Here is a 12,988-nt window from a genome sequence, read left to right as displayed (position 1 = left end):
AAAGCTACTTACTTAAATAAAACCTTTATTTAAGAGGTCCCTTAGCGTCTTCTTTAGTACTAGTAGCTCCGCGTATAATATACTATATAGCAGTCTAAACGGTATAGGTAGTTCCTACCCTTTCTTATTAGTATAGAGTACGATCTTATAGTTTACCCCTAGCTTATATAGGTTAAGCTTATCCGCTTCTTAGGACTTAAATAGTAGTAGGAGGTCGTAAAAGCGCTCTAGTATTTACTACTATAGCTTAAAGGGCGACTTTAGCTTTTTTATCTAGAGGGCCTTATTAATATCTACTAGGCTAACTATATAGACCGCTATATTAGCCGCTACCTAGCCTTGCCCCCGCTCTACCTATTATATAGTTCTTATAAAGATAGAGGCAAGGACTTCTTATACTAAGTATAAAGCTTATACGCTTAGTCCTACGCCTATAAAACTATTATTATAGTAGACCTACTATTATATAGGCCTAAACTATAGCTTCCTTTAGTATAAAACTAAGTATAACTTTATATATAATAACTAAGGTTTCCTAAGGATTAAGGGAAATTCTAGTTAAGGGATTATATAGGCTATAATAAGCTTATAGTAACTATTAACCTCTATAGCTAGCTATATAATGCCCTTAATTACTATACTCTCTATCGCGCTTAAGGCGCCCTTTACTCGCCTTAGGGCGATCTTTTCTACTAGTACTTATATCTCTTATATAAGCGCCTCGTTAACTATAATATAGTACTAATAGCCCTTATCTATAAAGGTAGTAATAGGTAAGGAGTTATTAATTATAACCTATATTAAAGTAAGCTCCTCTTTTATATAAGCGGATAATTCCTCTTTCTCCCTTACTAGTACTAGTAATTAAAGCTCTAGAGCCTATCTTTACTCTAGAGCTATTCTTTTTCCTCTAAGCTTAAGGGGGCGGAGTCCTCTTTATCGTTTAAGGTAAGGAGCGGTTCTATCTTCGCTACTTAAACCGCTATAGGCCGCTTAGCTAAAAGGAAGGGGCATTTTAATATAAAGTATATAGATACTCCGTAACGTAGGCAGCGGCCGTTAGCCTTCCTTTTCCCGATTTCCTCGCTTATTACTTACTTTACTCGCTACTTAGAGTATAGGGCGGTATAGGGGGTAGTCAACGGCGTCTTCTTACTGCGTCTAGCCCGGTCTATACGGGTAGCCGATATTAAGGTATCCCCGTCTATATCGATAGCCGGTTATTTATCTTATAAAGGGGCGGTAATCCCGTCGCCGCTATACGGCGTGCGCTTATAAAGCTTTTAGAAATATAGCGTCTATTTATAGCCCTAAGCTACCTTTATTAACCGGCTTACGTACTCGCTATAGTTAATAGGTATAATTATAGGGATAAGTAGCTCTTATAGGGCTAGCGTAATCGAATTCTATAGCTATATAAGCTTCGCGCTATCTTCCTATACTATAGTCCTTACTACCTATAAGAGCGTCTCTTTAAAATCGGAAAGGAATTTACTAAAGGTTTATCTATCTCTCTACTTAAGGGTCTATAGCCTATCTTATACCTTCTCCCGCTCTTATATATTGCCGAACGTATATATAAGGTATTAAAAGAAGTCTTATAAGTCGCGTCTACCCTTAGGGCCGCCTTTATCCTAGAATCTAAAGATCCGCTATATCTAGGGCTTTAGTAGCGTATAAAGGAGTAAATACTACGCTATATCGCGATAGCTATTTAGGCCCTATTTCTCGTTAGTTATAAACTTCGTCTATAGCTAGCTAAGGAAGAAGTAAAAGGACTCTAGCTTACTATCCTAAGTTAGCTAAGGGAGCGGCTTCCGCGTTAGTAGTATCGCCGCCGTAACCGGCGTTATAGAGGCCGTAGGGGTTAAAGCTAGCCTCGTAAACGGCTCCCTTAGTATAGCGAGAACCTCGTCCTTCTCGCTAGCCGTTGCGCTTTTAATCGCTTCTAGGATAGCTATAATACTTCCTATCCGTCTAAGGAGGGGCGGAGTACTTCCTCGAAGGGAAGGCGCCCTCTTTAAAGAGATATTTATTAGATCTATTAGTTAATAGCTTATACTATTACGGAGTAAGTAAAGGCGTAGGTATAGGTACCGTCTATAAGATAATATTAATAAGCTATATAGAGCTTTCTTATATACGGCTAGCCTATATATATATATATAGGATCTAGCCCTCCGTACGTAACTATATAGCTTAGGCTATAGCCTAAGCCTATAACCTATAATAGTTAAAGACTCTTATATTAGGGCTCCCTTCTTCTAGGGTTTCTTTTAATAGGTTAGTATCTTAGTATAGTTTACTATATTCTATAGTCTTTTATATAGCTAGCTCTTTAGTTAGAGTTACCCTAGCTAGGGTTTCCCTAGGTAGGTCGATCTATAAAAACTATATTTCGTTACTAAGGTCTATTAGTATTCCTAAGTACTATCCTTTCTTAAATAAAATATAGTAAGCGGTAGTATTTACTACTATAACTAAAGTTATACTTTAGATTAAGTTATAGGCTAATAATAAGTTTCTTAGAAAAAACACTAAGTTATAATCTCTTAGTATATCCTTAATTTATATTAGTAGGCGTTCTATCTTATATATAGGGACGTTAACGTCGGCTTAGTATATAACCTAATAATAAATCGTATAGCCTTATTAAGTTAAGGGAGCTATAACTATTAAGTTACTATATAAGCCGATAGATATTATTCCCTTAAAGTTTAAGATATTAACTTTATTTAGTACTAAGAAATCTTATTTAAGTAATAATCCTATAAATAGGGTGTAAACTACCTAGGCACTAATAGTAAATTACCTAACCTTAAATCCCGTTCCTTATTTCCCTAGGATATTAATTATTAAGGTTACTTAACCTTTAGTTTAGCTTTTCCTTATATTAGATAGTAGGACCTACTAAGTTATATTAAGGGTTATATCGTTAAAGTAGTTAAGCTAGTCTTCTTAAATTATAAAGCGGGCTAAACTAGAGTCTATATATACGTTTAATAGTTAATCTAAGCCTTTAGTTTTAAAGATAGATATCTAAGCGTATATAAACTAAGATAGCTTTATTAAATTTAATATTTTAGTCTATAGCGCTACTCTTATAGTTAGCTAGTTCCTTAGTATTCTAAGCGAACTATTTAGTCTTATAGGTTCTACTTTTATTATATTAGGAATAAATAAGATCTTATCTTTTATTTCTTTAGTTTCTTTTCCTATATTAATAGTAGTATCCTTATATTCTAGCCCTTTATCCTAGGTAAATAGGATCTAGTTTTATATTTCCTAGGAAAGATATATCCCGCCCTAGTTATCGGTTAGTGCCGCTTAAAGCTAATAGGCAAGGTTAATAACGATTAGGTTTTCTTAAGAGCCCTTCTTTAGTTTTAAATTCTAAGGCCGTAGTCTAGTTTAAGGGCTAGTTAACTAGTTTAGTACTAGGCCTATATCTACCTAGTATAGATTATTCTATCTTAACGCGGTCGTTATATTTCCTCTCTATTAAAATTATCTTTATTCTTAGGGTTTCTAACTAGTTAGTTTAGCTATCGATAAGGCAAAGTTTACTATAGTCTTATTCTTAGTTTTATATAATCCGCTTTATATACGTCCTTTTACTATATTACTTATCTTCCCTTATAACCTAACTGTTAGCTTAGTTTCTAACTATAGGATAAGTTACTTATAGTTATTAATCTAGGTATTAAATAATTCTAAACTAATAGGTTAGCAGAATAATTCTTATAGTAATATATCTAGTTATTAATAGACTAGTATAGTAAGGTGCTCTTTTAAGTATAGCGCTACTTTTACTTTTTAGCGGAGCTTTAATATTTATTTATAAAAGTTAGCTCCGTTTATAATATCTAAGGTAGTAAATCGTTTTATTTATAAAGATCTTAACGCTACTTTTAGCTAGATAGTAAAGCGTTTTTATAGTTTAGTATACTAGGCGGTATATCCTTAGTCTAAGGTATAAAGTATAGCTTAGTTAGATTTACTAAGATCGCTAGAATACTATTTTATAGCGGTTCCGCGGAGTAAGCTAGGGATTAGTATTACTAGTTTATTAGTATATTTTAGTCTACGAATAGCTACCTACTTTAAGGAATCGATAAATCGATTAACGCTTTTATATATAATCGTTTTCTTAGTTTCTTTAAGGATATTAAACGTTATATTAAAGGGGCTAGCGGGGTTAAACTTCCCTATATCTTTTAGTCTAATATATACTAAGGGTGCTTAAGGAGGGTTTATAGTAGTATTATCCTTAGTTTCTATAAAAAGGTATAAGTAATAAGTATAGGATTAGGTAATCGATAACGTAAGCGGAAAGATCGGTCGAAGGAGTATAGGGTAGGATTTCGTCTAGAGTTTATAACGAGTATATAAGGGGCTAAATAATATATTAAAAGAATAGCGTTATAAAAGATACTTATAAACTTACTTATTCTATCTACTACTCCTAGGGAAATCCTTCGTCTTTTATAAACTATTGCTCGCTTACTAGTAAATAAATTAGTTAGCTTTCTAGTATATTCTATAGTGCTTAAAAAGCTCTATCTATAGTATATCTTCTTAACTTAGTAGGTGGTCTAATTATAACGTAATAGTTAACGTAAGACTATAGGTTTTAGTATAAGTAGTAGATTTAACTAAAATGTTCTATGCCCTACCTATTCTTATATCGCGGATATCTTTAGAACCGCTAGGCTAAAATAGGTAATAAGGTATCCGTTCTACTTATAATTAACTTATATATTTTATATATATATTATTTTATTAGGATAGGCTTATCTTAACCCGCTTTTCCTAAAGGAAGGTATAGATATTTAGTAGAGGTCTTTATCTTAAGGGTTATTCCCTTAGACTATATTATAGAGCCTCTTTTTACTAGCTTATTCTATAGAGCCTCCCTATGCCTATTATTTCTTTATAATAGTAAAATAGGAATATAAGGGTATATTCTTATAGTTTCTTATACTATAGCTTTTACTAGTAGTCTTATAAGAGCTTCTTTTATAATTAAGCTTCCTAGCTAGTTCGCTAGGGTTATTATTATAAATATACTACTAAGGGTAGTATTATTTAGAGGTTCTTCCTTATTTTAGTCGTTATAGTTTAGCGAACTTCTAGGGCTTTATCCTTTTAATAGAGGTAGTTAAGGTAGGGCGGGGGAAGCTATACTATACCGATTTTTATATAGCTCTATTATTTATAGCTAATATTGCCTTATTACTAGAACGTATTCTAGGTTATTAATTCGCTCCTATAGGCCTTAATAATTAGCTAAGTAAGCTAGTAAGTTATATTATAAAAGTTCCGCTCTTAATTCCTTTAAGCGTTATTCCTACCGCTAAGGTATACGATCTAGCTATCTTTTATTTCTATAAGAACTTAATAGGAAATATTATAGAAATAGGTATCTTTTTAACTACTAATAGAAGCTATATATTACTTAAGCTTTAATATATTAAAGTTCTACCTTTATCTAAAGTTCCCTAAGTATTTCTTTTATAAAAAGCAATTAAGAAGCTAGTATTTATTAATATATAAGTAGGAGCTTTCTTTCTAAGAAGATATTAAGGTTTATAGGTTAAGGTTAACTTATCCCTTTCCTTATTTTTTATCTTCCGTTCTACTAGATATAGACCTTAAGAGAATAAATAGTTAGGGGAATAGGAATTACTACTATTTATTATATACTAGTCCCTTAGTATAGGGCTAGTACTTTAACCTAGCTATTTACCTAGATCTAGTATAGGTCTAATAGGTAATTAAATAAACTAGCTACTATATATAATTAAACGTATTATATAGACTAGCTATTATATAGTATTACGCGCGTTAAATATAAACTAGCTACTAGTCTTATAAGTTAAAGTAAGAGTAGTAATAACTATCTATATTTTTCTCTACCCGCCTAAGATTTAGCGGGTTCTCTATCTTTTATATATATACTATAGCGAGCGTAAGACCTTACTTAGGGCTTTAACTAAGTAATATTATAACCTTATAATTATACGATAGTAGTACGGTATATTAGCAGTATTTCCCGGTATTTTCCTTAGGTAGGTATAAGTATTTCTTTATAATTTCCCCGCTATATTCTTATAGTAACTTCTTAAGGAAATATTAATATAATCCTTAAGGAGCTATTATTACTTAGGAAATTATAGTATATTCCCTATATAATATATCCCTAGGGGAAGTCTCTATAAAATATCTATATAATCTACTTAGTTATTGTTTCTAGGATTTCCGGGTAATTTCCTAGAGTTTACTTAGTAGCTTCTAGGTTCCTTCTTCCGCGGAGAGCCTTAGGGAGTTAGGGGTAACTTCCTTAAGGGAGGCCGATATTATTATAGGTACCTAGATTATTAACTATAGGGTATCCTATAATAACTAGCTTAGCTAAAAGCTAGTATTAATAAAAATTAGTCTACTAAGCTTTATAGTAGAAAAATAAAGTAGAGCCTAAGAAGATATTATTATAAGATAAGGTTAAGGATAATTATATAATTAACTATTAACTAAAAAAGCTTATACTATTAATTAACGCTATATACCCCTTATATATAAAGGAGTTACTTTCTAAGGTTACTTTATAGTAAGGCTAACGCGATTCCGACTAACTAGAATAATACCTATAATAGCTAGCGTAAGATTCCTATATATTATAACCGCGACCCGGCTTAAAGGCGGACTAGCTATAAAAGAAGGGAGGGTTTTCCTTTAAGTACTTTAGTTTTTCCCTCTTATTTAACGCCGAAGTTCTAAATACCTCTAAATAGGTTACTAGTATAATCTTAATTAATATATATTATAAATATAGCTAAGACGTTTATATAAGAGGGGAGATAATTATAAGAGCGCTATTAAGAGGTATAGGCTAATAAAGCACTTAGGTATATAGTACTAATATATTAGTAGGGTATTAGTAGGGAATTATATATACCCCGCTCGTAAGTTATAGATTACTCGCTACTCTAACTAAAAAGGAAAAATCCCTCTTTTACTAAGCTTTAGCCTTATAATAAGGAGAATATAATATATATAGCGTAGTACTTCTAGCTATCTTTACTACCTAACTAATCGTACTATAATATATATTCCCTTATAGTTTATAAGTATAACTATATATCTATATATATATATATATATATAAAGTATAAGGGGGGGTAGGTTTCCCTATTAATCCGGCTACTTATAGTTACCTAGATCTATTAAGTTACTTCCTTAGCATCCTATAGGTTTAACTACTATATTCGGTGCCTCCGGATACGGCGATAGCATCAACGTAGCTTCTAGGGATAAGGGGGGCACGCCTATAGGTGCGTGTGAGCCCAACCTTTACTCCTATACATTAGTCTGTGGCCTACTGGGACCCTTGTTGGGTCGTGACACATATAGTAGAGTAGAGAGCTGCTTTCCGGGATGACAGGTCCTGAGGACTCCCGCTCTGCCCGTGCGGCCCCGTGGGAGCAGTCGACTTGGCCGAGTGCAAGCAGCTCGGCGGACTCGACGGACTCGACATGGGCGCCCTTCCTCGGCCGGCATAGCGCAGACTTGGTCGTGGCCGTATGCGGACGCGGGACATTTGTTTGTACAAGAGCGGCAGAGACAGGCAAGAGCTACCCTGACTAGCGCAAGTTAGCGCAGGTGCTCCGTGGTCTTCCAGGCGCCTGCACCGAAGCGAGTAGCGCCTGCAGTCAGAGCGGGCGGAATGCAAGAGGACAAGGGCGGTGGCCCGTGCGCGCTTCTAGAAAGCTTCCAGCGCCTGTCTTCCTTCCCCCCTCCTTCCTTGGTTTCCTTGGTCTCTTGGTCAGCTTCCCCTCCCCCCACCTTTTTTCCCTTGTCGACCCACACCGGCCTTGATCCTCTCTTCCTCATGCGTGCCTTTCCGCCTTTTCCTACTACCACCATCCCATCTCGCCGTCCGTCGCCGCTTGCTTCATTGCTTGCTGCTTCTCCCTTCCCGCCAGCTGCTGCTTTCCCCCTCCCCTGACCCTTCTCGACTGCCCTTCTCGACTGCCCTTCTCGACTGCCCTTCTCGACTGCTTCTCCCCTTCGACCCCCGGCCGAGAGAGACACAGGCCGCCCATCTCGAGCAACGGCGCCCCCTCGTTTCACTCGCGTCAAGGTCAGCAGCTCCCTCTCCTTCGGCACTTGGGCTTCTTAGCCTCACTGCCACACCTTCTGGCAGCTTCTTTCTTTCCTTGGACCCATCTGGCCTGTCCAAGTTGGACTCGAGGCAAACCGCCATCCTTTCCCCCGCCATCACCACCAGCATCAGCACCATCGTCTCATCTCCCCTTGCGCGTCTTCGACTCCTCATCTTCCCTCTGCTCGGCTAGCTGTCCGGGAGACCTTATAGCATGCCCCCTTCCCCATCACATGTATGTCAAGCCACTTTTCCTCCAACCCGTCTGTCCCACGACGGACAAAACGCCATTGTCTGCCGCTCCTGGCTTAGCGTTGCCTCATCGGTCAGGTACCGTGACGTCCGCGGAGCCTGTCGGCCGCCGCTACATGTCCTTGTTTGTTCCCAAAAGCAGCATCCGCTGGGTCGGAAAAACACCTCACCTATCCTCCGCCTCTTGCCTGCTTGCGTCGACCGACTTCTGCCGTCACACGTGAATCGGCACCGGCCAGCTGCTTCGTGCCTGTTGCTGATACCCTTGCAGTCTTAATCGCAGCCTTTGACCCCTTGTCACTCATCACTTCCTCAGCACCGGTACGTTTGGCCCCTAACCGTCGTCACACTTTTGCGAACGAGCATTGCGTCCATCGTCTGCCACATCACCCATCCTTGCCGCAGCTCCCGACGAGTTACTTACCCGTGTCGGCTGCTTCAAGGCCTCTGGTTAGGCGTCTGCTCAAGCACATTCCTCGTCATATCTGTCATCACTGGCCACAACGACCAGCATCTTCACCCTCCCTCAGACCGACCGAATCTCACATCAAGTCCCATCGCGAGTGCCAAGCAGCGCAGTAATGTCTGGCCTCTTCTCGAGTTTCTTCAGCGCCAGCGCGAATCCCTTTGGGGATAGCGCCACCGGCTCGCACATCATGGACCCCGTCTCCGAAGAAGTCGACGAAGATGAGGCGTCTGGCCAGTTCATCACCAGCGACTCCGTCCCACGGTCGGGACCCAACTCGCAGGCCAACTTTGGGGCCGACGGCCCTACCGACGGCCCGCCTCCGGCTCGCAGCGCCCAAAGCCAAGACAGCTATCCCGCAGAGTACAACTTCAACCGCCGAACTTCCGTGTCCGCCGAATCGTTGAAGCCCAACGCCGACAACAATGACAACTGGTCGCCGCCCCAGCACGATAAGACGCCCGAGCAGCTGGAGCGCTTGAAGGCTGCCATTGGGAGCAACTTTCTCTTCAAGCATTTGGAAGATGAGCAAAGCGGGCAGATTCTCGGCGCCATGGTGGAAAAGCCGATACCTGCCAAGGGCATCAAGGTGCGTAGTTCGCACGTTGCTCCGTGACTTGCGCGTGTCTTTGCGGCTGTCAGCTGACGACTAGCCAGGTCATTAACCAAGGCGACGCCGGCGACTTTTTCTACGTCGTCGAAAAGGGGTCTTTTGACGTCTACGTCAACCCATCCGGCAGCATCCAACCCGGCCCCGACGGCCTGGGCAACAAGGTCGGCAACATCGAGGCTGGCGGTTCTTTTGGTGAGCTGGCCCTCATGTACAACGCTCCTCGCGCCGCAACCGTCATCTCCGTCGAGCCCGGATGCACGCTTTGGGCCCTCGACCGCGTCACCTTCCGTCGCATTTTGATGGAGTCGACCTTTGCCCGGAGACGCATGTACGAGCGTTTCCTCGAAGAGGTACCGCTGCTGTCCATCCTGGACCCTTACGAGCGGTCCAAGATTGCCGATGCGCTCGAGACGCGGAAATTTGCTCCCGGGGAAATCATCATCAAGGAGGGCGACCCGGGCCATTCATTCTACCTGCTGGAGAGCGGTGAGGCCGTGGCATACAAGGGCGACCCCAGCAACAAGCTGCTGGAGTACAAGAAGGGCGACTATTTCGGTGAGCTGGCTCTGCTCAACGACGCACCGCGAGCCGCTAGTATCATGGCTTCGACGCACGTCAAGGTGGCGTCGCTGGGCAAGAACGCGTTCCAGAGATTACTCGGTCCCGTCGAGGGCATCCTCCGGCGGACCAAGTACGAAGGCGTCGCAACAGGAGTGGAAGATGTGGACCCCCTGAGCTCTGGATAATGGAGCTTGTCGCTGGCGGGACAGGGCTGCGAGGCCCTGGAACGTGAGCGGAGGTGCAGAATGTGGCGAGGATTGTCGTGCTGCTGGAAGTGACTGTTGTTTTGTGCCTGTTGTTTGGCATGACTGCTCCACGGGATTTTGCAATTCGAGTCGGCGTTTGATGGGGAGGAACCATCATCTCCCACCACCTTCGCTTTCCTAGGAGAGAATATGACTACTAAACAGACATGTTGTCGATGCTTCGGTGCCGCCGGGCAGTCATGGTCTGGCTCTGCCACGCATGAAGCAAATGAGGAGAATTGCGAAAGCTGCATGATATATGTTGATGAACCAAAGCCTGGCTGAATCTCGCACAATTGTTCGGCACCTCTGCCAATTTATTCGTGTTCACTAGAACCACTACAGCTTTGAGCATCAGCCGCAGGCTCCATGGAGAGACGATGCGCTCGCCCTCGCTCTTCAAATTTCCCATCTACTAGCAACGCTCCGCCTCGTCCCCTCACCGGGCCTTATAAGGCCTCGTGCGCACTCTTCCTCTTGAGCTCCTCCCGTATCTGAGCCTTGAGCTCTTCGACGGCAACCTCGGTCTCAAGGACTCGGCCGACACCGCGCCTCCAAGTCTCATCGAGCATGAGCAGCTCTGCGCGCACGGCCTCCTGCCTCTTTGCGCGCTGGGCGTTGACCTCGTCAATACTCCGCCTAGTGTCAGCAAGCTCGCGCTCGACGCGACGAAGGTCATTCTCAAGATGATAATTGGAGAGGAGCCAAGTGTTTGCGCCGTGGCGATCGAGCAGGATGAGGTTCTGGGCGCGCGAGGTGAGATAGGCGGCGGAGATGTAGGCGTTTTCCAGCACGGGGCGCAGCGAAGTGGTCGACGAGGAGCCCGGCGAGGGGGGTTCCTGGGCCTCGTAGCGCGAGAGGCAGAGGGGTTTGGCCGGTTCGCCCGAGGTGACGCGGGAGAGCTCGGCGGCGAGGGCGGGGGTGAGGAGGGATGGGCGGTCGGTTTGGGGATGCGGAGGAAGGGGGGAGGCTTGGGATTGTTCGGCGGAGATGAGGGCGTGGGCGGCGGCGAGGGCAGCAGGGGAGAGTTCGGGGTCGATGTCTGCGAGGGAAATGGATATCAGTATATATGGTTTCGACAATAGAAGAGAAGACGGGAGGAGAGGGAGCGTACAGGGAAGGGATTCGTGGAAGGCGGGTGGGAGGGCCATGGTGGCGACGAGAAGGCCTGGGTGGGTGAGGAGGACTGCTAGCTCCCGCCAAGAGCGGCCTGTCGAGGCCCCTGACGATTTTCTTTCTGTCTCCCTCTATTTCTGCCTTGATTCTTTTGCGGGTTGCCGTGTCTTCTCGCTGCGCGTGCGCCTGTCGCGACCTCTTGTCCTGAATTTTTCGAGGTGCCGGCAAAGGAACGCAACTGGCGACCGCTCAAGCGGCTTAAATGGGAAGGATGTGTGGCGAGTGATATGAAAATGGTGTAGATGATCTGCGTGCAAGCGAGCTGATGGCACGCTGGCTCGCGGGTTCTTCAATTTTGCATCGCCCTTGCGTTTGTTGCAGGAAGCAAGCCTGCGCTGCAGTCTTGTCTGGAGTTTATCCGAACATTAACACGCGCTGTCGACGTAGCCTCGTGCTTTGTGAGTGGGGCACGGGCCACTTTGGCTCAGCCTTATCACGGGGCCAGTAAAGGACCAGTCTACGCACTATTACACGATGGTACTGAAACAGGTCGATGGTGATTTTCCGTATTTCCGTCTCGTCGACGTTGATTGCCCGTCGATTGACAAGAGATGACGAGCGAGGAGGCCATCAGCTACCTGGCCCACAGTGGGCGCAGAGCTCCTGCTCCGAGGCATAAACTGGCCACGCAATTACGCATGCAGCCACTCGGGCACAAGGGACAATGCTTGGGTACCCAGACCCTCGGCTCGGCATTGTAGCGAAGAGCGGCGGTGCAGAGAGCGGGACCGCCCGTGACGTGAGGGTGGGAAGCGGAAAGAGAGCGTCATTTCTGCTGCGACGGCGGAGCGTCAATGGTGGTACGGTACCTGCATTGACGTGCCCCAGGGGTGCAAGTGCAGTTGCCGGTTCAAAGGGAAAGGCCGAAGACGCGGTGAGTCTCGCGGTGAGTCAGGGGCCGTTTCCGGTCGAACTGGTCACCCGGGCGGGAATGCGGGAAGCAGTGGCGAAGAAGCCACCTTGTGTGCCAAAAGTGGTCCGGGAGGCCGAAGAGGCACGTGAGCTGTGGCTGGCGTTTTTTTTTCTTCTGCCTTGTTGGCCATTTCTTTAGACGCTGATGGAGATAGGAAGAGAGGGAAAGAGTGGAATTGACTGGAAGCTTCAATGAGGGGACCAACAAACAGCTCTCCGCCCGCTGTGAGCTCCAGGGGCTCCACTAGCGCCTGCCCCCCCTGTACCCGGACCTGTCTTGTTCCCCGTACCCCGCAATCGTGCGCGCGCGTCCCCATACATACTGTGAACCGGCTTGCAGTCTGGCACAGTACGGTACCTGCTGCAGCTGAGGCAGGTACCCCAAGGGTCCAGATGCCTAGGCCGTCTACCAACGAACATTATTTCCGTCGAGCTGCCTTCAAGTTTGCTGACTTCCCTCGTTTGTTGATGCTGGCTGAGCATGGACAATGCAGGAACAGTACAGGCATCAGGCGGCAACGTCACAGCCCCTGAACGTCCCCGTCGCCTGCGGGGCTGAGGAGCCGAGACAGCATCATTGGAAGCAGAAGAAAGCACCG

At 44.0% G+C, this 12,988-nt stretch overlaps 2 protein-coding genes across 2 annotated transcripts; one reads left to right on the top strand and one right to left on the bottom strand.

Annotated features, from left to right (window-relative positions):
• Positions 1 to 8,997: 8,997 nt before the first annotated feature.
• On the top strand, positions 8,998 to 10,241 carry HRG_00236 (cyclic nucleotide-binding domain-containing protein; the record flags this gene model as incomplete). Its single annotated transcript, XM_044858707.1, has 2 exons — positions 8,998 to 9,471; positions 9,540 to 10,241. 2 exons carry the CDS (start codon positions 8,998 to 9,000, stop codon positions 10,239 to 10,241), a joined length of 1,176 nt encoding a protein of 391 aa, XP_044725107.1.
• Positions 10,242 to 10,750: 509 nt separating this feature from the next.
• HRG_00235 (breast carcinoma amplified sequence 2 (BCAS2) domain-containing protein) lies at positions 10,751 to 11,452 on the bottom strand (the record flags this gene model as incomplete). Its single annotated transcript, XM_044858706.1, has 2 exons — positions 10,751 to 11,343; positions 11,416 to 11,452. The coding sequence occupies 2 exons, from the start codon at positions 11,450 to 11,452 to the stop codon at positions 10,751 to 10,753; spliced, it is 630 nt and encodes a 209-aa protein (XP_044725106.1).
• Positions 11,453 to 12,988: the final 1,536 nt, after the last annotated feature.

Source organism: Hirsutella rhossiliensis (assembly GCF_020360975.1).
Source record: "Hirsutella rhossiliensis strain HR02 chromosome Unknown scaffold00001, whole genome shotgun sequence".
NCBI classification, from domain to species: Eukaryota; Fungi; Ascomycota; class Sordariomycetes; order Hypocreales; family Ophiocordycipitaceae; genus Hirsutella; species Hirsutella rhossiliensis.
Note: the sequence above shows the minus strand (reverse complement) of the source record. Positions and strands in the feature narration are given on the sequence as shown.